The sequence below is a fragment of the Cebidichthys violaceus genome, unplaced genomic scaffold (genome assembly GCF_023349555.1).
Source record: "Cebidichthys violaceus isolate CVI_PGR_0920_01 unplaced genomic scaffold, fCebVio1.0.p SCAF_23, whole genome shotgun sequence".
In the NCBI taxonomy this organism is placed as follows: Eukaryota; Metazoa; Chordata; class Actinopteri; order Perciformes; family Stichaeidae; genus Cebidichthys; species Cebidichthys violaceus.
In genome coordinates, this window is record NW_027176406.1 from 3,116,370 (window position 1) to 3,143,558 (window position 27,189).

The 27,189-nt window shown below is 43.2% G+C and overlaps 1 protein-coding gene across 2 annotated transcripts in view; it reads left to right on the top strand.

The window, feature by feature from the left end:
- The window catches only part of znf385c (zinc finger protein 385C), a 114,466-nt gene that overhangs the window by 46,506 nt on the left and 40,771 nt on the right, over window positions 1-27,189 (top strand). The window contains exon 1 of one of the 2 annotated variants that reach the window (XM_068718888.1): window positions 21,518-22,071. The exons of the other annotated variant lie outside the window; for it this stretch is intronic. Within the exon in view, the coding sequence (XP_068574989.1) occupies window positions 22,062-22,071 (10 nt within the window). The 5' untranslated portion in view covers window positions 21,518-22,061. Of the gene's footprint in view, window positions 1-21,517; window positions 22,072-27,189 lie in introns of those variants that run through there. 2 annotated transcript variants of the gene reach the window in all.

The following is a 27,189-nucleotide window of genomic DNA, read 5'->3' on the forward strand; positions in this document are numbered from 1 at the left end:
GCTGGTTGTCTGCTTTATCTAACTCCAGAAAAGACATGGGCAACCATTAAAATCACCACAAACTAGTAAATTATCAAAACAATGAGAATAACAAAATATGCTTTGCTTTTTGGCTGTGAACATTTACAGTAAATTAAAATCACAATGAGGACATATAGGAGACAGCAGTGACATATTTTATAGCTGCATGAGTTTACCATACTCTCAAATTATTTTAGAGAATTTTAGCAATTCTTTCCCTCGGTGTCTTTTCCGGGTGATGGCAGTTGTGTAAATGCTATGTGGCTGTGGAGTCTTGCACATTGTTCTCAACCCTCCACCTTCGATCCCTCCACTCGCTGTCCTTCTCTCTCCCTCCTCTCTGCTTCGCCGCAGGTTGTGCCCCTCTATGCGACGGCAGTTCAAACTCTGGAAAAAGGTCGGCGGGCATACCGGGTCAGCACACAAGGGCGCGTGTGGAGCGAGAAACATGAGAGGAGCCGTGCTTATAAGGCCACAGGGGAGAGGGGCGCATCTCTCAGAAATCGTCCGATGTCTGTGTTTACCCGGGTTCTGACAGGTCGACCATCTCTTTCTGTGGATAAGGCCAAACGAATCTCACTATGAGCCCTTATCTCGCCTGTCTGATACACAAACCCATATTGCGACATCTGCCGCAGACATATCTGCTAAATGAATTGAACCGTTTGCCAGTTTGCTAAATGTCAGAAAATATCAGACAGTTTCAACAATATTTTGTCAATTCGGTCACCTAGCACGACCCTGTCTTTCACTTTCTCACTCACTGTTGCCTTTGTTCCCTCTCACTGTGTCCTTTTTTATTCTCAAGCTACAAATGGAGTTTTACTCATTTGGGCTTTTTATTGGCACAAACGTGGTGTATCAGATCTTCCAACACACACTGAGCCTCAGTAGATATGTTGTATATTTGATATATTGACAACAAAAGTACAATGTGACCTGATGAGCCTCTCCCTTTCTCTCTCATTCTCTGTCGTTCTCTCTTGGCCAATTTTGCCCTCTTCTCCCAGTGGCTCATTGTAAAAAGACCCATGAAAGGCTTTCTTTCTGGGCAGAGACGAGTCCTTTTAACCCCCCCCCCCCCTCATCTCGCCTCCACCTTAGCCATCCTCTGAGCCCCATCATTACAGGCCTTTAGAAGGGCAAAATTACAGCAGAGTGACTTATTACCAGCTGTGTCCAGGGACAGGAATGGAGGCTAGAGAGGGAGAAGGTAGGGAGGAATTAAGGGGAGATAGAGAGTGATGAAGCAGATGAGGCAGAGGAACAAGGAAGATGGAAGTTCTGAGGGGAAGGATCACATTGAAGAGATAGAGAGAAGGGGTAAAGATTAGAAAGGAGATTGAGAGGCTGGCTTGAATAGAGAGAGTGGATGGTGTGTGTGTGTGTGTGTGTGTGTGTGTGTGTGTGTGTGTGTGTGTGTGTGTGTGTGTGTGTGTGTGAGAGAGAGAGGGCGAGTCGCAGACGTAGACAAACACTGTCATTTACCGAGCGAGGCAAAGCTGTCTGCTAATGGACACATGATATATAGCCTCTAAAAGTTTGCTGTGCCTCATAGTTCCGAAAGTTCACACGTACCTCCCATCCCTCACATCCAGTGCCTTGCCAGCGGAAGCAATGCACTATGGGATGCCACAACCAGCTCTGCGGAGGGTCGATGAGTTTTTTGACTGTCAGCTTTGGGACGTTAGAGCATAATTTTTTGGAATTTGATCTGATCTCATGAGAGCGCTTGCTTCACATTGTGTTAGTGGAATCAGCGGCAAAGTAGTCTGACAGTGTCAGAACGTTTGTTAGTGTGTGGACCTCCAGAGACCCGCGCTGTGTCGTACACAAAACTGAAGCAGACAAGCTTTAGTAAACAGATGTAAACTAGGTGGAATGCGAATGGAAGTGGGAGGAGGGAACGTATGGTGCACTAACAAACACAGAAATAGACTCCTCACTGGTGTAGATGTGTGTAGCTTTTCACCTAACACACCCACAAAGGAAAACACACTCTCAATCTCTTATTTTAATTTCACACAAACAAACAAACATCTTTTTTTGTATCTGTGTTTGTACCAACCTCATACTGAATCACATGACAGACACATACTTAACAAATGTGTGAACACATGTTGTCTACGGAGTGGGATACACGTTACACGCATTAGGAAAACCAAATGCATTAATCTAAACCACTTTTCTACACGATAAACTTTTTTTAGTTATACTACGTAATAGCCGGGTTTATTTGAAAGGCACGGTTCAAACACAAGGGCAACTCAACTTTAAGTCAAGCATTAACATAGAATAGAGCAGCATTTAAACTGCGTGTATTTTTCTAAATTTACTATTAATATTTTTTTATGAATAAAGAGAAGAACAATAAGGTATTTGAGGAAATATCCTCTCAGCTGGCAGGTTGAGCACCTGCAGGGGAATGAGAATCAAAGTAATCAAACTGGCTCTGTAGCCTACATGGGCAGTCAGTGTTGTTATTGAGGAGTAAGGACCTCACCAGCATCTAAATGGACTGCAGTGATATTTGCAGGTACTTTTACATGCTGTTTGATGTGGTGCATTTGACCAGCTAATTAGCCTAATCTAGCTTGATGTTAGCAATGCACTCTTCCCCGGTGAATGTTTGTTTGGATACCTGTTAAACAAGCTAAATTGCAGGACAAGATGTGTATTCATGTTTGTAACAGATACGTGAGGTGCAGCAAAATCAACATTTGGATTTAGGAGCACAGCTAAGATGAAAGTTTTCGATAAAATACAATAAACCATATTTTATTATATAATTTCTCTCAGAAAGTTTCACAATCTTTGATAGCTAATATTAACAGCTAATATCGTATCCACAATTGATTTGGAGAATGAAAAACAGAAGGAACTCTTAAACAGAGGAAAAACCTACAAAAATAAAAATGTATTTCAAAACAGCAAATGTAAAATACAAAAATTAGTTTAAGATTAAGCTGTTCCTAATTTACACAAATAACACAAATAATGAAATTCACTCAATCATGATGTTTCTAAGGACAGGACTGAACTTGAATCCGTTTTTGTCCCAACATTCATGCACCTGACTTGTGATCTTGGCTACTGTACTGTAGGTTTGCCAGTTCTTACAGGTTTTATGCAAATACTGTGAGCTCCCTGGTGAGCATGGCCAAAAGAGACAACTACAGCTCCTCCTGACTCCCACACACAAACATGCATACACACACGCAATGCCATTTAGAGAGCAAGCGAGGCAACTCATGGATGATTTTCATTGTTATTCATGTATTAATTTATTCGGTCATGGCAGATGTGAAACAGGGCTGTAATATGCAGATGTGGGTTTGTTTCTCGATGGGAATTTTCCGGTCCACTGCCTCTAGCTGCCACTAATAATAAAGACATGGCAAGGAAGGTGGAGGAGGAAATGGGGAGAGAGAGAGAGAGAGAGAGAGAGAGAGAGAGAGAGAGAGAGAGAGAGAGAGAGAGAGAGAGAGAGAGAGAGAGAGAGAGAGAGAGAGAGAGAGAGAGAGAGAGAGAGAAGGTTGGAGTTGTCAAGATGCCTCCAGTCATACACCAGCTCTCAAACAACTCACCTACTCCCTTTTCAACACACACACACACACACACACACACACACACACACACACACACACACACACACACACACACACATGCAAGCAGTGACCAGGTGTGATCTAGCTGTGAATGAGCTTGTCCTTGACATGAAGGTGAGCATGTAGAGTTGTACTCTCTATTGTTGACAAGACGCCTGAGCAGCTGCTCGTTGTTCCTCCTCTGTCTTTAGATCAACATTAGAAACTGATTTTAAACTGGCAACGTTTAATGTAACAACACATTAAGAAACAAGGGAAATACTTTTAAATTGTTTTTTATAACCTGCTACGCACAGGAAAATGAAGACTCAAGATGTGGCTGAAAATTAGGCTTAAAAACCCCCACAGCCAACTACTTTTCAACCCGCATCAACATCAACCTTTATTTTTCCGCTCAGAAGGAAAATTAATATCTCTGTTGTACAGCTGCAAGAAAGCTAATGCATTTGTATGTGCTGCCGTCTTTGTAAGAATGTAAGCAGTTGAATAAACCGACTGTGTCACTGCCTGAGATATAAATAGCCGAGGACTGTGAGACACCCTGTAGGCAGTTGGCTGTGAGACATGTTTTCTGCATGTGTTGTTGTTGTGGTGTGGTACCGGAGTTAGTTCCTGCGGGAGGGTCATAGGCGGGGAACATTGCCACGCCGGAGAAGTAATGATGTCAAAGACGAGATGCTAACAGGCATCGAAGGGTTCACTCTTTTTCTCTTCGCTGCTGCATTTAATGCAGATATTAACCCCCTACTGTCTGTGTGATTGAGTGGTGGAATGGCACCCAGAGGAGAGGAAGGAGAAAGAGGCCCTGAAAGAGTTCATGTAGAGATGGATGATAGACAGAGCCAATCACACAGCGATGTCACTCAGATGCTATTTAGAATTAAAGAGAGACATGGAGACAGACACGATGGATGCACAGCTTGGACAAAAAAGAGATATTATTAATGTATTACTTTTTATATATAATGCCATCAAAATTAAAGGATAGTAATATATTAATAGAGTATTACAGTTTCAGGAATGATGGCACAAATAAATGACTTCAACAAAGAGGGACAGATTTGCAGCAAGATGACAAATATATAGTACAGTCAATACATTTTTCTTTCATGATTTCTTTGTTATTTTGACTTGTAAAATGTTCTGCTAAGTGGGTTGAAGGTAGGTTTACTCTTATGCTACTGATACAAATCAAATAAAACAGTAGTGAAACAAGTATTTAGATACTTTACTTAAAGGTCCAGTGTGTAGGAGTTAGTGGCAGCAGCCTTCTTCGTCAGTGTTGGGGCATTGATAGAGTTCTTTGTGCATTACCTGGCAGCAAGACTGTTTCCCACGTGTTCATGTGTGTCCATGTGCATGGCAAACAAAATGGGGGGGCCCACTCTAAAAACATTGCTACTAGCTTGAGCCTGACTGACCAGGTCGAAGAGATACCTTTACACTGTTTTGAAAACATGGAGTCTTCAACTTTCAGAATCTGTACACCGACTGTACGTGGTCAAACTATGTCTTATCATGAAGTATTTAAACCAAGGTTTCCACATTGTAACCCCAGCTCTGTACGCGCTGGTGGAGTCCTCTACCAAACTCCTTGGGTAATAATAATACTCCAATCACAAGCACGCATTCTCCCCCTGAAAATGTCTGTAAGCATATGCCAACCAGGATGTGCTTATCCAAATAAGTGTGGACCGAGAACAGAAATATGCATATCTGCCTTATGGTTGAGGAGCTATTCCTGATTCACTTTAGATGTTATTTAAATTATTTCCCCCTATAGGGCTACAGCACAAAAGGTTACCATAGGGTACCTTTTACGTAAAAGTAGAAATGTATTAACGGCAAAATATACCATTTTTGGAGTGTCAAAAATAAATGTACTCCTAATGTAGCCGGCTGACAATGTTGTCTTATATTATCATAAATTATATCATTTGATAAGTATTACTGATGCAGAAAAATGCATGAGGCATTTTAATGTTGCAGCTGTTTTTGTATCAATCTGCAAAGTATCTGTTAACTAAAGCTGCCAGATAAATGCTGTGAAACAAAAATTTGAAATTGAATGGGATAGAGGTATACAGTGCCAGGAAATGGTAATAATCAAGCTAAGTGCCTTGAAAATTGTGCTTCATTACTTGTAAATGGACTTGGTTACGTTCCACCACTGCTTTAAACACAAACCTTACAGCATCCATCATGCATGCTGACGTCTTGTTCCCTTCTGATTTGTAGACACACACGCATGGCTATCTTGAGCTGAAGCCCACAGGCATGCACCCAGGCCGGAGTCCAAGCCGTGTCAAATCAGCGGAGTCTTCACCAGAGGCCAAATCTGTAGCGTATAATTAGCTTTTAATCAGCACCCTCATTCAGGCGAGCAGTAAAAGATTAGCCCAGCTTGGGCTCAGCTTAAAATAAGCATTCATAAATGTGTGTGAAAGCCTCTGACCCATCACATCCAATCATACACACACAATACCAAGCGCCCTCCCCGCTGTCCTCTCTCTTCCCGCTTTCCCAGCTCATGCCTCTAAAGCTCCTTTTTATTTTATCCTCTCTCTTCTCCTGTCTCATCTCTGAATTTGTTAACATTTCCCAGGAATGTAGGTCTACCCGGATACATACAGCAACTTCTGCTGCTGAAATACAGTTCATTGTTTGCCGGTGTGCAAGAAAGTGCAGACGCACACCTACACACAAGCCAATACATAACACAGCAAGCCTGACCTTCATGACACCTTCTGCGCCTGGAGGGTCTATTTGGATAATCCAATATGGAGAATTTAAAGTGTGTGTCTTTATTTAAAAAAGCTGCTGGGGTTCGAGAGCGTAACATTTTAGATGAGCTTGTCGCGTCTAATCCCTGCCTCTCTCTGGGGTGAGCCGCAGCATTTATGCCAGTAATGAAGTGCAGTGAGATGAAAGCCTTTTTAATGGGATTTAGTTAAACTGGGACACAAACCAGAAAGTCAGGGAGAAGGGAGGAAAACACTTCCTCATCATCACAGCCACTGTCATTGTTATTTATGCATAACTGGCTCACCTGCTGTGATTATTTGATGAATATGTGTGTCACCTCTCATTTCTATTAGCTATGATAAATGTCAATCAAAGACATCCTGTTGTAAAATTGTAATCATATTGCTCATGGGGTTTTTATTTTCCTCCTGTTTAATTTTTCCAATCAACTTATTAATTTTCCTCAGTCCTTGCTCTCAGCCCGCACAACTCATCTTTTGTTAGTCGAAAGTGAACAAGGAGTGATTTTAGTATATATGTCGCAGGTTGAGTCGGCACATTGTGCGAGTATATTAGTCTTTGGATGACAGGTTTGGTCTCTAACAGCCAAATTTACAGACACACAAACACACAGAGCACATCATATTAAAGCACCAAATGACCCAAACTAGCGTAAAAAGGTGCCTAACTTTTCCTCAAAATTACATAAATGTTGCTATTCTAAAAATGGAAATAATAATGTATTTTTTAATACAATTTTATTACATACAATTTTTGGCTGGTTATATATTTAGTTGTCAGGACTGATGCATCAAGTAGAGGTTGAATCTGTGTTCTGAGCTAGTTGCAGTGGATGGTTGGGATCGAAATCAAACAGTCCGAGAAATCTTTTGCCTTCTTGTCAAGTTGTTGTGTGTGAAGAGCAGGAGAAATAACAATACAAAAAGCCTGAAATCTGAAAATGTGTTGTTGTGCCAAGAGAAGGGTTTTATAATCCATTTGATCTGGTTTTCAGTACAGAAAAAAAACTGCTCAGGGGAGGTTTACCTTGGTCTTACACAGTTCACTAACCTTCAGCTCACCTTCATCACACATCACTCCATGTACCATTTCACCTAAATTTGCCCTTTTCCATTGATAATTCACATAATTCCACAATTTGCAGTGCAAATGAGCAAACGTCTTTGTATTTTGATAAAGAAGCACTCGAAATGTAATGTTTTGCAAGATTAGGAGGATTGCCTCGATGCAGACCTGTAATTTTAGTCTAGAGGTGCTTGTATTTTCTAATGTATTTATCTTTCTGACCATCCAGACCATCTGTGTTGGTGGATGTCAGTGGTTATGTGTGCGATGTCTGGGCTTTCTACATATATTTGAGCATTCTTCAGGTCAGTTCACAGCTTTGAGGCATTTGCATACCAAGTCGGTATTTTTCCTATGCGTTGCTATCATTTGATAAAAACTGTTATGTAAAAAAACTTTGCACACTGAGTCTGATGAATTTATATTTCTTGCCAAAATTTGCAATTCAAAACAAAACTGATTTAATTACATGGATGCAGTGGATTGCGCTAGTCTCAGACGAGGCTAATGAGTGAATGACATTAGCAAGACGCTACCGTTCAGTTGCTTAGAGCACAATAACTACTGTCTAATCTTTCAAAAATCCTTTGTTTTGCGACCATCCCTCAATCCAAGCTTTTTTGCGATCAGCTCCCACAATTTATCTTTAAATTCTGCATCTATTCTTTACTTTGTGCTGGGAGACGAATTGAATCAGCTTATCAGATGCACTTTTGGATGGCGTTTGCACTTGCGGTGGCTCTGAGTGGTCAAACAACTCTGAGGTTTAGGAAGAAAGATACAGACTTGGTGTGCAAAGGCTTTCAGAAGTGTCACTATATACACCCTGTGACACTGCAGACAAAGCAAAATGGAATTTGCAAGAAACAAATCATTGTGAAACGGCTGTTGCGGCAAAGCGTTCAGCCTGTGAGAGCCAGTGTGTGTGACGAGTAGTGAGTCCAGCTTGCTCCAGCCAGCCAGCGATCCTGCTGCTGCTGTGATGGGTTTGGCTCATGACCTCCTCGGGGCTGCGCTGCCTTACTGGCCCCCTGCCTATTGTTCTGTCAACAGCATCTGTTGGGGCTGATAACAGGATTAGACCAGCCCCCTATAGGCCTGCTGGAGCTAGCCTGGATTAGCCAGCAAGGCCTATGTTTCCATACACGTGTGTGTGTGTGTGTGTGTGTGTGTGTGTGTGTGTGTGTGTGTGTGTGTGTGTGTGTGTGTGTGTGTGTGTGTGTGTGCGCGCTTGTGGATATAATATTAACTCAGAGTCAATCGTTTATATCCTGTCGGAGAACTTACACCACAGAAAAAGAGGGCTGAAACAGATTTCTCTCATCCAGCAGCTAAAACCTGATTTCATTTTTTTTACCATATTGTTTCTATTATCAATATGATACCTTCCAGATCTCTTCTAGCACAGAGAGCCCATCCTTTATGGGTTCACTGCAAGGATGGACATTTGTATTAAGAATGAGCTCTCAAGTGCAAAGTAAATCGAGCATTATTATCCCGACCAATGGATTGAAGGTTGTGTCAAGGTCCTGGAGTGTGTTGCTTATGAATATTACATGTTCCTCTCCAACTTCATTACACGGCGCCCTGGTTTTCCAGGTAATAAACAGTTTCCCGGGTCAGAGAAGCAGGCATACAAATAAATCCATGGATTTGAATCCCATGGAAAGTAAAGCAGTACGATAATGATCTCTTTCAAACCATTGTCTTGTTTGTTGTGGCACCTTCCAGAGTCATTTGTCAGAAAATCGGTGCAAAAGACAAGGCAACAAAGGCTCCTAACATCAGGGAGACAAACAATCGCACGGGTCGATGATGGCCTTGGCACCCTGTAGGGATGAGAGAGGCACACAGGAAGGGTGCAATCCCAGAGTACACAGTGGGCATCTCACGGGAGCATGGCAACGACGTCCCCAGGCTCCTCCACTCCCCCTCCCCCCTTGGGATACACAAATCCCACTTCCCCTCACCATGTTTTTGAGGGTATACCTGGCAAAGTGGTCGCAATCCTGTGACATTCCCGCCAAGCCCCACACCTGCTGATATGTTTGGTTCCACTTGACACTGGAATTTGGCTGTATTTTGGATGAACGGTGGCAGACAGGTTCTCCGTTGCTTGTGAGACCTGGTTTACTGTGAGCTTTTTCCAAGCCTGTGTGTTTCTGTGTCATATAAACAAATGAAACCTTTGGTGAAAAGAAATCGGAGCAATATACCCTCAGTGGCTCAGAACAGTGTAGTGACTGTGAAAGAGAAGCTGAAGAGAAGAGTAAATAAAGTAGTTGTCAGTCACGTAACACTCTGCATCTTCTCTTCTCCGCTCTGTCTCTCTAATCTGCATGCCTCTCCTTCCAGAGCTGTAATCAGGGAAAGGACCTCCAGCTGCTTAAATGATGAAGCTGTTGTGCGGCTTCATGTCATGACACACTATCATGCCCACAGTTGTTGCTCTCCTTTACCGCCATTTCTCTCCCTGCTCAGAATGACACGCACGTTTCTATGAAAATGATGCGAGACACATTTCACAGAAAAGCAGCTTTCCGGGTTTCCTCCTCCATCCCGGCTTGTCAGGAGCTGCATTTAAAATGGCTGGCAGATGCCACGCGGCAGTGTGGTGATTGTTGGCGTGTACCGTGTGTCACCGCGACTCACTATGTCAGGATGCACCAATCATTTGCCACCAGTCAGATTAATCAGACACTCTCCAGAGGAGGCCACTGGTCACCGTGCCTTCATCACATGTGTCCTAACAGAAGCGGAGCTGATGAATGAGAAGCTGGAGAAGAGATGCATGTTTTTTTTATCTCGCCTGGCCGCACGATCCCCCTCAGGACAACCGGTCGCTCCACACATCGCACACACATTCTCAGCTTGCGCAATATATAGCATGGACTATATTTTCATTTATAAAATATCAATCCTCAGTTTGATGAAAGATGCACATGTGTGTACACTCTGAGTTCACAGACATTTTCAGGTGAAAACCCTCCAAATAAGTTCACATAGGTCATGTATCAATGATGATATTCTGTCTGATGGATCTCTATCTGAGAACATTGTTGTTGTTGTTGGAGCCCTTTTAATACACATTAAGTACTGACAGGAGGTCGGAAGAGACATTTTCCTGTCAGGCTTATTTCCAGGTTATTTCCCCCAACGGGGACCATTAATCCAGTGCTTATGTTTCGGTCAAGGTTATATATATTGCTACCTGTTCAGCAGCCCAGTATTTTAGCAATTGCTTTTATGTCAGACAATTCTGCAGTTCACAATTCACGTCCAGTGGCAACGTTTTGTGCCAACGCAGGAGGTATCGGACGTGCAGGAGACGTGAGTTGCACATTTGCTTTTTTAACTCCCATCACAACCCTTTGTTCCTCAGCTCTTTGCCAAAGCATGCGTTGAGAAGCTCCAGTCGCTGCAACCCTGTACCGGTTTGATCCCTTCTTTAAATTAGCTGATATTAGACTCATCCATGAGAGCAAAAGTAATCCAAGCCCTTAAGTGCTCATTGCCATGGTGAAAACTCTCAGCGTTTAAGCCTCAGTAACTCAGGGAGGGAAATTGTAAGGAACCCTTTTAGAAAACCTTCTTTGGGCAGGCGACTGTCTCTGTTCTATGGATTAATAACTGGAGCTCCTTACACACCAAAGTAGTTTTGTTATTGCAAACTGTTTTGAGCATTGGACAATGCCTATATGAGTAAATGCTATTTGAATGAATAGAAAAGGGTTAACAGTGTATGAAATGAATATATCGAGTTTGGATCAAGGTTGTGGCCCGCCTACATAAGAAAATTATTTTTTCCTCAGCCTGAGAGGCTGTACTCAGGCCAACAAATGGTCTGAGGTGAGAGACAGAGAGAAAACCAATCAATACAAACACTCCAACATCATTCTCTGACTGCCCTCTCTTCAAGCTGATTAATCAATAATCAATAATAGTGAATTAATATTGTTAGAGCGTGGTAGCATTATAGACTAATCTGAGCCTGAGTCCCCCCCCCCCCCCTTCCTGGTATGAAGTGAGCGGTAGAGCGCTGTAAGGGCAGGCAGAGAGCCGCAGACGCTCAGTTTTGCAGCTTTGAACAAAAAGGCGCAGTTTCCCTCTCCCTGCTCCTCTCCCTCCGCCCCCTGACGGAGCCCGTCTATCTGTGTATTGTCTCGCCATCACATTGACTCCCTGTCACTGCCTCGATCTATTATTCGAACTCTTCTGTCTGTCAGTCTCTCCTGCGCGCTGTTCCTCTCCACACTGTTAGCCTGTTTCTGTCAAACACTTTCTCATTCTGTGTCTTCTCGTCGCCCCCTCCCCGCTCTTTATCCCGACACTTGCTCTGTCTTATTGTAACAGGCATTTTATCATATGTAACCTCGCCTGCCTCTGTGTGTGCACACACCCCAGGCGTGTGTCTGTCCTGGGTCTTCTTGATGAAGAAAGTGTAAAGCACACACACACACACACACACACACACGCACACACACACACACACACACACACACACACACACACACACACACACACACTGGTCCACGTCAGCATGAAAACCCACACACACAAACAGATGGTGTGCAGGTGTAAGATGTGACATAGTCCAGATAACAGGCCACTGCCTCCTCCAGTCCACATTGCAATATGATACATCCGAGGCTGGATTCCGGTGACACAGCTCATTCTCTCACTGCCTCTCAGTGTCCCTTCTTTTTCCCTTGTCCTTCCTCCGATGGGTTTGATTTGTGTCTATCTGCTAGTGTGCATGTGCTGTCGCTGGATAATCGGTCGTGTTTTGTATTTTTGACCTGTACCAAAGCAACTAGACAGTCTGTACCATTCAAATAATGAAAATGAAATACAGTGTTTACCGGTTTTATGTTTGTTGGTTAGTGTGCAATTATTCTATGATTATGTTCATTATAACAGTTACGATTCATAACTCCTACCACAAAAATACAGCTAGCTTCATGCACCATTATGCCCTCTGATATGACTCATACTTGTACTGTAGTGACACAGTTACGCATGCATACACACTGGATTTGCACAGTGGTGCTCACACACTGTTGCCGTGTTGTATGTGTGTTGGTTTATTTGTGGGTGCGGAGGAGGGGGGGCGGTGGTTGCAGATTGTGCTCGGTCCAGTAGACCCCTCCCAGTCAGAGCGAAGCTGTCTCAGCGCGTCAGCATTAGACTCGCGTGGCACCCTCATCCGCCCCGACAGTCAGCCAAAGGAAATGATGGGACGTAAAATTGCCCATAGCGGCCATGTGACCCGCCATGCAGGGACGAGCGGGAAGTCAGAAGGGTGGGGGGGGTGATGTGTCCTCGCAATAGCAGAGGCAGAAAGCATAGCTCAGATAGGACGCAGAACACCTTTGCACGCACACATACACAGACAGACAAATCTCACACATCTGTACACAAAGCCAAACACACACACACACAAACAGTGACATTCGGTGCAGGGCCACGACTGCTGTGATATTTTATCCGGTTGAATGGCAGTGAAATGAATCTCAGCATGCCTGGCTGTAGACCTTTAGGATCGTGCCGTTGTCTTTAACTCCACATGCTTCTGCTGCCACAACCAAACACACATACACAAACATGGACCCACACACAAAAGCATACTGGTCTGTCCAATCAGAATGTGGCACAGACAAAGAAAGCAGCCACGACTGTGAGAAGACTGTAAATACATAGACGGTGTAAAAAGCTGTTTAGTCTATTATTAACTGTCTACTCATGGTTGTTGTTGTTAGTGAATGCTTTATTGTTTGGTGAATGCAGCCAGTATTGTATTCAAAAGAAACAGTATTAATAAATATTAAAATGATTCAATACAAGACCAGATATTTTAATAAATATGCTTTTTATACAAACAATACTTAATTCAATTTTGAATGGATGTTTTTTTCTTGGTATACCTGATGCAGCTGGTCTGATTAACTGTTCAGTGACGTGTTTGATAATTTTTTTCTAGATATTATTGAATTAGATCTCAAAGCAAAATATGCCAAACCAAAATTACATTTTTACCGAAAGGTGCCTCCTACCCTGTACTTAGAAAATGAAGATTAAATGATTTAATGAGAGGGCCTCTTTTTCTGTCTAGTGTCTGTCATTCAGGGTCTCCACAGACGGGGCAGAGTGGGATTATGGGCCGGGTGGGGCTCTAACTTGGTCTTGGTGTGAAGGGAGAGGACAGGGCGGCATGCACATACAGGGTTTTTCCACGGTCCTGACCCTATAGCCTTTCACATTTATGGCCCTTTTTTACAGATTTTCCAGGCCTACCATCAGGTGCGTCAGACAGGGCAGAGTGAAACTCCAGTGTTTCCACTGGGCCATCCGTGGCTCAGTGCATACCGCTCAGTGGATTTCTTTCCCCTCTCACCTTCAATATCCCCTCTCATCCCTTTAGATTAAACCGCATCTCAAATCATAGCTGTTTCTCCTCTCTGTGCCTCTCTTTCCTTACTCTGTCTGATGGTCTGCTTCCACACTGTCACATTGTGTAAATCTCATGGAGAATGCCTTTGCTTTTTTGTAGTACTCAGTTTTTACCGTCATTTCAGCTGCAGCTTTGATGTGGGGGCACACGGTAACCACACTACAGCTGTGATGTCTCTTTGTGGCGGTTTCAAGTGTAAATGATCCTCTAAAGCCCAAAGCTTTGTTCAAAAAAGTGCACGTTCAAACCATGGCGATGTCACGCTCATCCTTACATCAAACAGATACACATGGTAAACACATGCAGGGGTTTAGCTGTCATAGTTTAGTGTCTAAGAGACCTCGTATGTCCCCTTCCTTGCTTTCACTTTACCTAAATAAATGCTAAGTTGACCTTGCTGATTGTGAGGACGGTCACTAGCCACATTTATTATGTCTGTCAACTCTGAATAGCCTTATCTTTAGTGTACAAAGCAGCATTCTGCCACTGCAATGACTCTGCTTTCCTTTATCTGAGTCGACGAGCACACTCGCTGTCTTATTGTATTATTTATTGGACCTGAAGACACAAGCTCTTCAAGGTGAATACCACCTAAATGTACAAATATGTTGGTGAGTGCTGTGACTGTATATATTCACTATATTTGTAAATGTACACTTTGACAACCAATATGTATTATCCCAAATTATTAACCCTTTGTTTTTACCTTGATTTTACATATTACCATATCCAAATTAAATAGAAAAATTGGTCAACGAGTTTTTAATTTGTAGGCAGAAAAAGCTAGAAAATTTCAAGCATGTGTAGACATTTACGGGTCTTTTTTCTTCTTTTTTTTATACTTTATAGACCAGGGCACTCTCATCTGTATGTGTGAACATAAGTAACCCTGCAAAACCCAGAGAGAACGAGTCTAATATGTGGTAATGTACAGCCTGGAGCCACTCCACTGATAATGAATAAGAGATTGATTTTTGGCCTCATTGAATGTTGCAACATGCACTGTAATCTTTTCTGTATTTTCCAAATGACTCACATAGGAGCTCTACTTCAACCTGACAATACAGAGTGAAGCAGTCTCCCATTTCTGCCTTCAAGAAATACTCATAAACGTATACGCTAAGATAGATTTTAGTACGGTTCAGACTAATGACAATGCATTTCAAGTCTGAGATTTAACACAATTCCCTTTCAGATTCTTTCAAGTGTGTAGGTTTACATTTAGAGACAATTCTGTTAGGTACATGTACTGTGTCACTATTCTGCGTTCCCATCACTTATAGACAGCTCTGTTTGGGACTGTCTGAGCTTGGGGAAGTGGCTCAGAGCCTCACTTTATCGGAGGTGGTGAACTTCTTTCCTATGTGCAGCAACACGGATGAATTCACATTGAAAAAAAAAAAGTCAAACGTATAAAGCCTTTAATTACAGTTTGGAGTACCAAGGCAGTAATTAAGGAATAAAAGTACAATCAAGCTTTACTCATTCATTGTACAGCATTAGTCACTGTCGCTGGCCTTGGAATGGGAGAGTGAAAGATAGAAGAGTTGTAGTCTACCACACTGATTCAGAATAAACATTTTGAAAATAAAGGAAAACAAGCGACACACTTAAGGTTTTTTTGTAGTTGTGCATTTAAGCTATCAGTCAGGAGCTGTTTTCCTGCAAGCATTTCAGAGATGGCAAAGCACAAGACGGTCAGGTTCAACATACATTTTTCACAGTGCAATACATAATTTTCACACGGATCTTCCATTCAGCCAAAGCGTCCGGTTATTCTTGGCAGCAGTTACGTCAGTGTGACTGAAGACGCCCTTGTGTTTCCTTTTCCACTTGAAGCACGAAGCAGACATTAGGATTCTCACCTGCCTTTTCGTTGCCCTCAGCCAGCAGTTTCCCCTCTCTGTTTCGCTCTCCCTCACCTCCTCCTCATCTCGCTCCCCTCCTTCATCTTCCACTTGTGAAACCAAGCCAAGGCAACGAAACACATTGATGATTTATTTATGTTAGGGAACCCATCTTCCCCTCTTTCCTTACAACTCTCTCTTCCTCCATGACGCAAACACTTTTGCTCTGTCTCTTCTTGTTGTTGTCTGTATGCGAAACCATATTTGACAGTGATGCTAAATGTCCTCTCTCCTGTTGTGATGGGATGAGGAATGTGTAGGTGGAAGAGCTCACACACACACACACACACACACACACACCTCTCCTCTGCAATGTCATGACAGCTCTGTAGGTTAACTCTCATGATCAAAGTATTTGACACTACCTGCACAACTTTTTATAAAGAAATACAATGTGTAAAGTCACATTACACAACATTTTTGTAACAGACATATGTTGGTGCTTTTAAGTGCATTAGATCAATAATTTAAAATAGTATCAGCTCAACATATCTGCTGTAGCCAGGGTTATTTTTGGAACAGCTTACTGCACAGCGACGTTAGATGCATACAGTCTCGCCAACTATCACCCACGACATTCACGTCTTGTGTTAACAGTGGAAACCTGGTGAATCAATACCTTATGTTATCAGTTCATATCAAATCTTACTCATAAGCTGATAGGACTGGGCCTGGCTATGTATTATTTATAGTTTCTTACAATAATATGGTTCCTAGTCAGCATACTTCACAAGGAGTTGAATGTACGCTTTTCTTAATGGCTCATAAATAATCAATCATAACTGCTTTATAGATCAAGTATTTAAAGAACAATGTCTGGTTTGCCAGGCTGTTAAAAAAATGCCCTCTTCCAGCATAACTTCCATAGTCATTTAATCCAGCTCTTTAATTCAGCAGTCCCATCACCACTTGCATTCTGTAAAACAGCTGAACAGCATCAAAATCCATTTATTAAAAAGTTATTACTGAAACACTCCAGATGTGATGGATTATTACAACTATCTAAAAAGACAAAGGAGGAGGGTCTATTCCTGCGTTGTAAATGTTGTGCAGCTCCTTTACAGGAGGTAAGTAGTGGTGAATGAAATAATGGCGGAGGACAACAGACAAATTAGTTTTTCACAACCAAATGTGTTCTTACCAACTGTTTCTTATTTATGAATCAATAATACATGATTTGTTAAACATTTTAAATGGTTTGTTTCGAGAGACTTTCTCTTGGGGTCCAATTGACATAAAACCTACACAATGTCACTATGTTTAACATACTGTATGTTTCTTTTTGTCAAGCAAAAGCCAAACATATTTGAAAGAGCCCACATAGAAAACATGAACTATTTGATTATTTGGTGTAAAAACAAAGCTTCATGGTCACCTCTGTATTTTATCACTTTCATCAAATGTGTCCTGCTTGTGGCAGAGGGAAGTCAAAGCTTTTCTACATATTGGGTTTTAAAAAAGGTCAGAAGAAGAGAAAAAAAATAGGTAAAGGAAAGAATATTATTTTGATCCTTTTTACACATATGGCAGTGGGGTCGAAAACCCAATCTCAACAAAACACAAGGGTAAAGCAAACTCTATCTCTATCGAACTTCTCATTTCTCTTTTGAAATAATGCTTGTTGCAACAGAGCCATACATCTTTCAGGGGCACACATGAGTAATGTGCAAGTTGACCAACAACGTAATCACCTAGAACACACCCTGTTAGAGTTGCCTTCAGGTGCTGTTATATGAGTGGGCATCTTACACTGTCACCCTTAAGCATCTGCCTTTCTTGTCCATCCATCTTCAAATTACTTTCGCTGCTCACAGTCACCCCTCTAAGTCCTCCTCCAACCTCCTGTCAGTCTTTTTCTGTCACTTAGTTAGTTAGTCTCCCTGTCAGTCAGTCAGCCGGCCAAGCCGTTACGCTCCGAGGGTGTTCACACCCAATGCTCTTCAATTCATTTGTTTGTTTGTCAGAGAAAGAGGGTGAGAGAAGTGTGTGGAGGTTTTGGTCTAGTGAGAGAAAAAAAAAAATATGTCAATGAAGTAAGCAAATTGCTGGAGGGACTGAGAGAAAGGGAGATAGATGGAGAGAGATGTCAATTTAGAGAGTGAGAGCTCAGCTTAGTGTCAGCTTTTCAAAAAGAAGAGTGTGAGAAAGTGAAGTAAGAATGTGCAGAGTTTACTTTTAGACAAAGAAGTTGTTTTATATTGAGAGAGGAAGAGAGAGAGCTGATGGTTTAGAGAGAAACAGGAGAGACTGAAATCTGTTAGTTTAGAGAGGGGTGGGACTAAGAGAGCGAGAAAGGAAAATTGTTAGTTTAGAGCGAGAGAGTCGGGGAGAAAGATAGATGACTGTTCGCCTCGTGTGCTGCTGCCAGTCATTACCTAGCCGGGCCTCAGCGGCAGGTTGGCAGCGCCAGCTCTAATTGAGGAGGCCGGTGGCTTGGAACAGCAGAGAAAGAGGCAAGGCGAGCTTTCCTGTTTGATGGCTCATAAATTACCCTGTCACTCATTACACCCTGGCATGTGGTTGGGATAAAAAAAAAACCCCACCATTTCCAAAGACATTTGCATTTGTCACAAGTTCCTGTACAAGCAGAAGCTCATAAAGCCTGGCTGTGTACATGTTCATATTTAGTTGTATGTATGGTGAATGTCCAGATGACTTCTGTGCAATGTTGTTTGCCAGCAGAATAAAAAACATAATCTTCAGCTATGCATCAATATCCATTAAAACCCAGAGGAGTGGCAACAGCATGTTTAGTGAACCACACAACTCCCCAACCCCTATTCCCGCACTGTCATACGCACAAGCTCATCAAACACAGCTGTGTCACTTTCATCACGCTCTTACTTTTTCCGCCGCATATTGGAAAACAAAAAGGTGGACATTGGGAAGCTGTCACGCCATGACAGGTATTGATCAGGCTGTTGCTGAGAGACAGCTAGATGAGCTTCACATCAGCACCAGGGAGAGAGAGGGCTTCTGGGGATGTGTTGCCATCTGTTAATGACTAACGCAAGTTGGGATATGTGAGGAGAATGTGGGCAAAAGAGGGAGGGGAGGTGGGTGGGAGGATGTCGTAGAGATGCCCAGATGCCACCGCTAAAAAGATGTCACATGGCATTAGACTTGCACGGCGCTGTCATCTTCTCAGGTGACGGCAGCTATCTCCATATTCCACGCTTCCTCTTCCTTTCTCCCCTCAGGTCTCGTGTCCTTGCTGTCACGCTGTCCCGGAGCACCCAACAGCTCCCCGCCACTCTCTCCCACCCATCTATACCCCACCCCACAGCCCATCCACCCCCAACCAACCGTGGTGACAGCGCCGGCACGCAACAGCGAACACACATACTGCATGATAATCACAAGCCGCTCACCTCTTCTGTAGTTTCCACCTTACCCTTCCATCCTCAAAATCACATATGCGGTGTAAACAGACATCTACATTTCTGTACTTCCGTCACATTTATCACAAATCTTGTGCTTCATTTCTAGTATTGAAATCCAGCATTGAATCCTGTTCGTGATTGCAGACATAAAATCTCAAGAAGTGAAACAATCACGTTGGAGATTATTTGTGCTGACCTGACATGCATTACAGTGCTTTGCACCATGGCAACTTGAAATGAGCGAGTATAATAAAAGCATATATTTTACCATGACACAGTTTTAAAGAGTGTTAAACTAGCACAGTCTCTCAGCTGGCTGAACAGTGTGAACAATATGAACTGTATGTTGCATTACTTAACAGTTTTCTTCCCTCTTGGCAAATCTTGCCCTGGCCGTTTTTAAGAATAACACAATTTTCAGTCAAATTTTTAAGTTAAATTTGAAGTTACTACAATAATGCCTGGAATAAATTCCCTGGCAACATTGTAGGAAGTGGGCCATTTATGCACTGTATGTGAGTCATAGGGATCCTGGTGGGCATGCAAAGTGCAGGACTTTGACACCAGAGATGTCGACAGAGATGTCGACAGAGATGTAATGCTACTTACTGGGTTACTGTGGTATTTGCTGTTAAAAAAAATATATTTCTGGAGGTTTCTAGAGGTTTGTAGGTTAGTAATGGTGCAGAGGTAATATGGACCATGTATTCCGACTCCACTCGAGTGACCGTCTTCTAACATATAGAACAAATCGGTTGGAACAAATCATCTTGGCTGAGGCTGACTGATGTAAAGCTGGGAGCCAATCCCGTGTTTCTAATTAGCCCCGGCTCTGGTGTGCCAGCCAGCCAGCCGACCGACGGTTGGCATGAGGCAGCAGGACAGCTGCACCAGTGTCCTTCACTCTGCCCCAGGGGAGAGTCTTTGGGTCCATTGCTGCCTCTGTGAATGGCAAGAAACAGAAACCTGGTTCGGAGGGGAAAGGTAGCTTACACCCCACGTAACACTCTGTCAGGAGCAATATTTCATGTTTAAAGGGAACTCTCCATCAGCAATCTGATCTCTACCAACCCTCACTGCCGCCACGCTCCACTTTCACACTTGCAGTGTAACCCTGTGGAGCAGCACTCTCACTACACAATAACAAACTGACTGATAAACAGCATAATGAGTAGGTTATTGATATGCAAGTATGAAATTAGAACATTCCAATGCACAATGGAGATGGCAGATGAATCAGTATTAATTCTGGTTGAACAGTGCATGTCAGGAACAATCGAGACACATTTTTGAAGGCCTTTTTCCCCACAACGATGACATGATCACAGCAGCACCAGCAGGCCTTTTTGCCAAACCAGCAAAAAGGGGAAAAGAGCAGCAAGAGATAAAGGCAGAGAAAGACAGAGTGAGAGGCAAGTGTACAATTAGATGGATACACAGTTTGAGGAGAGAGAGAGAGAGAGAGAGAGAGAGAGAGAGAGAGAGAGAGAGAGAGAGAGAGAGAGAGAGAGAGAGAGAGAGAGAGAGAGAGAGAGAGAGAGGAGGAAGGAGAAGAAATGGGGAAAGAAGGGGAAATTAACTGAGAGCTGGAGAGAGGCAGAGAGGGAGCAATTTAATGCTGTAATGAAGTTCCTGATAGCACCCTGGGAGATGTGCTTTGGAGTAGCTCCAGGACAGCTTAGCATTGCACCGAGGCTCTTAAACCCACTATCTATGCTTACACACACACACACACACACACACACACACACACACACACACACACACACACACACACACACACACACACCATTTGAACAAATAGAAATTTAATACGAGCAGGCTCTCTGTGCTCTCGAGCCAATTCTGAATCCCCGAATATGTGTCAGCTCCACCAAATTATGCATCGACAAGAAGAGACACAAAGGAGGAGCAGACTGGCAAGAGAGATGGCTGTGAGAAACCATCACTTGCAGTCATTCTCCCGTCGCTCTCTCTCACACACTGACGTGCACACATGCAAGCTGCCTTGACAAGTACACACACATCCTTATGAGAGCACCAATGGAAACCTGTCTCAGAAAATATTCTTTTCTTCTTTCCCTTAATGTTTACAGTGCTGCTATCATGCTTCTGCCACCTGAAGCCGCTCGATGCTTCCCACTGCACCTGTTGTTTTTCTTTTCCCACTCTCTTCTTTGGCTGCATGGCAGGGCAAACATATGTCTTGAACATCAGTTACAGTGCTGACCTGTGAGACAGTAAGTTTGACAAGAGGGCTTATGTGGTGCCAAGTTGTAAAGGTATGAAGACCGTGGGGGGAAAAGCAGCTAATTTTCCCATCTGTGCATTCCTGTCAAGATAAAAAAGAAAAGGTGCCCACTGAGAGGAGGCGGGAGAAAGAGGTAAGACTACTGAGAGGAAGGGATGACAAGGAGAGAGGACTCAGAGAGAGCGAGAGAGAGAGAGAGAGAGAAAGAGAGAAGGAACAGGCAATTACACCCAGCCCCTCTCCAACAGACCCATTCCTCGCCTCCTTCAGACCAAGCGGAGCAGCAGCTCGAGCGATAGGATTTAACTGAGGATAACGCGCAGCAATAGTATCTGAGATTTCTCGGGGATTGGTCGCCAAAGACGGAGGAAGAAAGGATACAGTATCGCAAAGAAATAGTTGTCATTGCAGAGACAAGAGAGGGGAACAAGTCTGAATCGACTCCGATAGATTCCGTGGCTCTTTACAACTACAGGACGCCTTTCGGTTCGCACCTGTGCGTCGTGCATGTCCTCTTTCTCTGGGGATAAAAGTGCGTAAAATTTACACCGTTTTTACGCACGGTGACACGCCGAGCTGGAGAGACGCGGATACGGTCCTGGACGCACAATGCTGATCGGTAAGTGTTCAAGACTCCACTCTTTACCGGTGATGATGTGGCTGCGCTGCCTATAGTACACCCTATGAGACATGTATGAAGGGTTCCTTAAATATCACGGCTGATGTCCATGTGGATGTTATAGAAATGTTGCAGCGGTATTATTAGTAATAACATGTTCTTATTCGGTCATCCTAAACTAAATAAAGTATCTGACATTAAAACACATCAATGAGAGGAAGAGGCGGACTGAAAGTCGCTATCACGAATATTAGAAATACTGATGATGAAGTAATTTATCCGGCGCGCATGCTGCGCGTTCAAAAAGAGTCGTTTTATGATGGGATTTTGAGCGGAATGTATCAATAGTTTCGGTCATGTAGTCGTTTACACGTCACTGTAATGGTCACTGCAGAATTTAATCTGTATCGATCAAGTTATATGAAGCTCAAAATAGATCCCGAAATCCAAATGTGCGCGTCCTGACTGGTGCGGAGTTACGGACACCTGAGCCTCCTTAGTCCTCCTCATCCCCCCATAGCTGGAAGTTTTTTCTTATATTGGGAAAATAGAGCATGTGGATTTGGCACATTAATAATGAGAATGTTGAATTTGTCTCTTCTGAAAAGTGAGAAAGTCTGAAAGCATCCGGACTGCCAATAGTAGGCCTACATAAATCTGACCTGCATGGCACCTGTGCTCTAAATGGAATTAAACGACTACCTCGATGAGAAAATAATCAGCAAATATATTTCCGTTAAAAAATTGATAGTGATATAATTATTGTTAAAGCAGAACTGATTTGTGTGAAACAGGGTTATGTGAGTTTATGCGCAGAGGATGACGGAACAGCGCGGTGTATAAAGGATATTTCATTATTGGAATATTTTTGCATCTTTTCTTATATTGACTCAAAGACGTGCTTCTAAAGTAATGGTTTAACACGTATTTACATATTTCACAGAGAGACTTCAGACAATTACTTTTTATTAATAAGAATATTCAACATGCCTTGACTTATTAAAGTAGTTTCCAAACGGTGGAATAATACATCTTGACTATATTTGATACTTTTGATTTGATTAATTTGGCATAGCTGACAATGAGAAAAAAAAAGACCCACTAAATCCAGAATAGAGAACTTCTTCACTTCGTTTGCATAATGAACTCAATCTCATCTCTGATTATATCAGAGAATGAAGGTGTACATGCATCTGTGTGGGATGGAGCTACTTAACCTTCTCTTTCTTTCTCCCTCCAAAATGTACCTATTCTCATCGGGCTCTGAGCAATGAGCCGTTTCGTACATTTCAGCGTAAAAAGAAATAGAAGACAGAAGAGTATTTGAAAGTGAAAATTACGAGATTATTACAAAGGTTTTAAGGGAATACGCTGATAGTTATGCGTACTGATTTGGATGTAATGGTTATATACTCACTCAGACAAAAACACACAGGTACACCAGGCTGCTGGATGTGATGGATCTGGCTGTAGGTGAAATTGTGGGGCGCTTTGAGATCTCGGTGCTCTTAAAATGGCTTCGGTACATGGGCCAATGACTCATGCAAATGGATGCCACATTAGCATTTCTCCAGATATTTACTCCTCCCAAACGTCACTTCCCAATCCCTCCGCCAGTGAGCGTGGATGTATCTGCGGGGCACCAAAGCCTTCAGTGTTGAGGTGTTTCACTGAAATGTTGTCTTCATGCCTCTCATGTCAGTGTGCTCTCCCTCTCGCCCTTTTAGTCAGCTCATAAAAGTGCAGCTCTAATGTCAAGTGGAGTCCTAACTACTCAGGCCTTTGTGTTGTGCTGATTTCAGCACGGCCATTATGTCGTCTTAAAAGGCACTTGGTGGCTCACAGGGGAGCTCTGTGGCTGCATCAGCTTCTTCTCAGTACCAGATAACAGTTACTTGACGACGACGGCCATGATAATTTACCGTGTTGTTGCCTTCTGAGAGGCAGGGCTCCGTTCCTATTCAGTATTGACTTGAGGAGGAAAAAGAGCTGGTGGTGGGGGATCAACCTTGTCTCACTTTACCCATCCGTCCGTGACCCCCCGCCGTCCCCCCAGGCAGGAGACAGGTTGTGGGGCTGTGGGAGGGCTGATTATAGGCCTGTCCCTCTGGGAGTGGGTGCCATTCTTCCTCTTCCACCCCTTTTTTATCTGCAGGATCTGAGGTGTGTGTGTGTGTGTGTGTGTGTGTGTGTGTGTGTGTGTGTGTGTGTGTGTGTGTGTGTGTGTGGAGGGGGGGTGGTTGGGAATGCATGGGAGACGGGGTTAATCTCTGCTAAACAGGGTCCCGAGCTTGATCGGGACTAATTATAGGGGGTTAGGGTTACAGTCCGAGACCGTAGGGGGCTGGGCACATCCTGAAAGCAGGGCTGTGAGAGATTGATGAAAATAACTACAACGGCATTGAAAAGCAGTGTTGTTTCTTAGAGATAGATGAGCGTAATTATAGCATATGTATAGACCAAACAGGCAGTTCTCGACCTTGAGGCGTCTGTGTCCGCTTGCCCTTGGTTCCAGTTTAAATGTGTAGAGGCTGGAGGAGTTCCCAAGCAGTGGGCAGCAATAGCGCGTCTGTTTGAAGTGGTTGTGCAGGTGGGGGGGTGTAAATGAGGGAGTTAATTAAAAGGCCGCACTGTTGCACTGAGGGTTTTGCTCCACTTCCCACCAACTCCACATCTACACCATCGGCCTCTCAGACGAACACGCTCTTCCTCGAGTGTGTGATTTGCTTTGGTCTCTCGGGTTAAAGCAGCTGTGGGCCTGTGTGTGTGTGTGTGTGTCTGTGTGTGTGTGTCTGTGTGTCTGTGCGCATGCAGGCAAAAGCAAAGTGTGAGAGGCAATGAGACATTATGATGGATGGATCTCCTGAGCCTCCTGTCTCTTTGTTCATCCCTCGTGAGCCAGAGGGATGAAGGTGGCAGCTCTCCAGCTCCTGCTCAACCCATTCCAACCTTCTCTCTCTCACTCAAACACACACACACACACACACACACACACACACACACACACACACACACACACACACAGCAGAGACAAATAACCCACTGCTCTATTAGCTCAGCAAACACCTCACCTCAAATGACAAATATGTAGTCACACTGACTTTTTTATTTTTCATTAGCTCTGCTCCTATTAGTCTGTGTCAGCTCAGTAAAGACTCCTGTGAGAGTGAGAGGAATGTCTCGAACTACCACTAACTGTATAATATATTATTTCATATTTATTGTTTCTCATCTTACTGCATTTTATATGCTGTCCCACTGGTGTAAGGTTCTATTCCACTTTTATGCAGTAGTCGATGCATGTGTGTGGCTCTTTTTCACTTTAATGTGCCAGTCAGCCATTGCTTCCAGGAAACAGGAACAGTGGGACGTGTTATCACTCCAAAACTCTTTTTTTTTAAGTCCTGTTGTAGTCACTGTTCTTGATCTTGTTTTATCTCTCCCTGTAGAGATCAGTCCATGAGGTGATAGGAGTTTAAAGGAGGATTCTATTCATCGAAGCTCTCACAATGTTGCATATCATCAACCTCTGATGCTCCGTGAAATTCAGGAGTTGTTTTGTGATTAAGTGCTGGTATTCGAGTGAGAGTCTAACCTTCAATACTCATAATACAATGTGTCTTATGGAAGCACATTGTCTTTTGAGGTTGTTGTGGAAAAATAACAATATCTGACTCTCCTCTGACAGATTTATTTCTGTATGATTGTATTATGTTAAAGTGGAACTCCACCGATCTTACACACCAAAGCAGTGTTTACAGGTCTTTGGGAGTACCATTGCACATGAGAAAAAAATTGCATGAAGTCTGCACAAAAGTGGAAGCTGCACAAACAAATCAAATGCATTTCATCCAAGTATGAAAATGAAAGAAATTTGGGGGCGTGAAGTTAAAGAGAAGTTAGCTTTCCAGATCTCTATCGCCCGCTCCTTATCTTGTTTAGGTGGCAGGTTTTGATAAGTGTGGAATAAAAAAAGGCAATATCTCTGGTTCTGCTTCATCGATTTTGCCAACCCGACTACGTTACAGGAGTGAAATGCTAGGTTGATGTAGTTTTCATGTAAATATGGAACAACGTTCTACGTTTTGTATTGAATTCATTCACTTATTTTTGTGTCTGGGTTTTATCCGTGGAAATGGGGAAATACCGTGAATGAGTTGCTGGACTTTGCTTTACTCCACTGTCACTGGTACAACATCTATGTTCAGCTGAATATTTACAGGAATAGAACACTTCATATGTTAAGCTGAATGTGTTTGAGTGTTGAGGCCTTTTTTGCATGAATTTTATTCAGAAGGGCTTGGAGAGCAGGGTGAGTGGGTGGACTGATGCAGAGACAATAATTAGACCTGTCTACATGGACCTGCCGGTGCCTTTGAGACAGGTCAATTGTCAGCAAAGAGCAGAGGTCACAAGTTAATGAAGTGCTGAAACATGACCTATTCAGGGCTAGTTTTCCCTGATCTCCATAGATATTCATGAGATCCCTTTTTTAGTTTTCATTCAAACACTTGTATGTTCTTTGTAGTGGAGTCCATTGTTGTAGTCAAAACCACCTGAAACGAGAAGTCATGACAAGGACCAGAGTGTTTTTGTGCTTTTGCACATACAACATTTGTATGCACAGTTTGTATGTGTCCCTTTCTGGCCTTGGGGGAGGGGGGTGTGTGAGTGACAGTTCAAGTCATTTCGCTGAAGTGACAGCGTGGGTTTGATTGGCCCGCCTGCTGGAGTGAAGGCTTCTGGATGCTGAGAGCTGCAGGCACATGTGAGGCCCAGCGGGAGCTCTGACAACATGAGAAATGGTCCCGCGCTGCACTCGGCACCAAAACCTCACCACTTAGCCTCTCTTTCCCCGGGTGCTAAGGCTAAAGATGGAGGCCTTGAAGGGAAGCAGCAGCACATCATCTCCCAGTGCTGTGTGTTGTGTGTGTGTTTGTGTGTGTGTTTTTCTGACCAATTCATTGGTCTTTAGCAGGTAAGGCAGCTTCTAACTGAAATGGGCGACTTCTCCTCCACTTCATTCTCTGACCTCGACCTAAATGATTGAGAGAAGAGTTAAAGGCCGTTGAGAGCGACAGAATTGACTGAAGGATGAGAAGTAGCGCATGAAGAAAA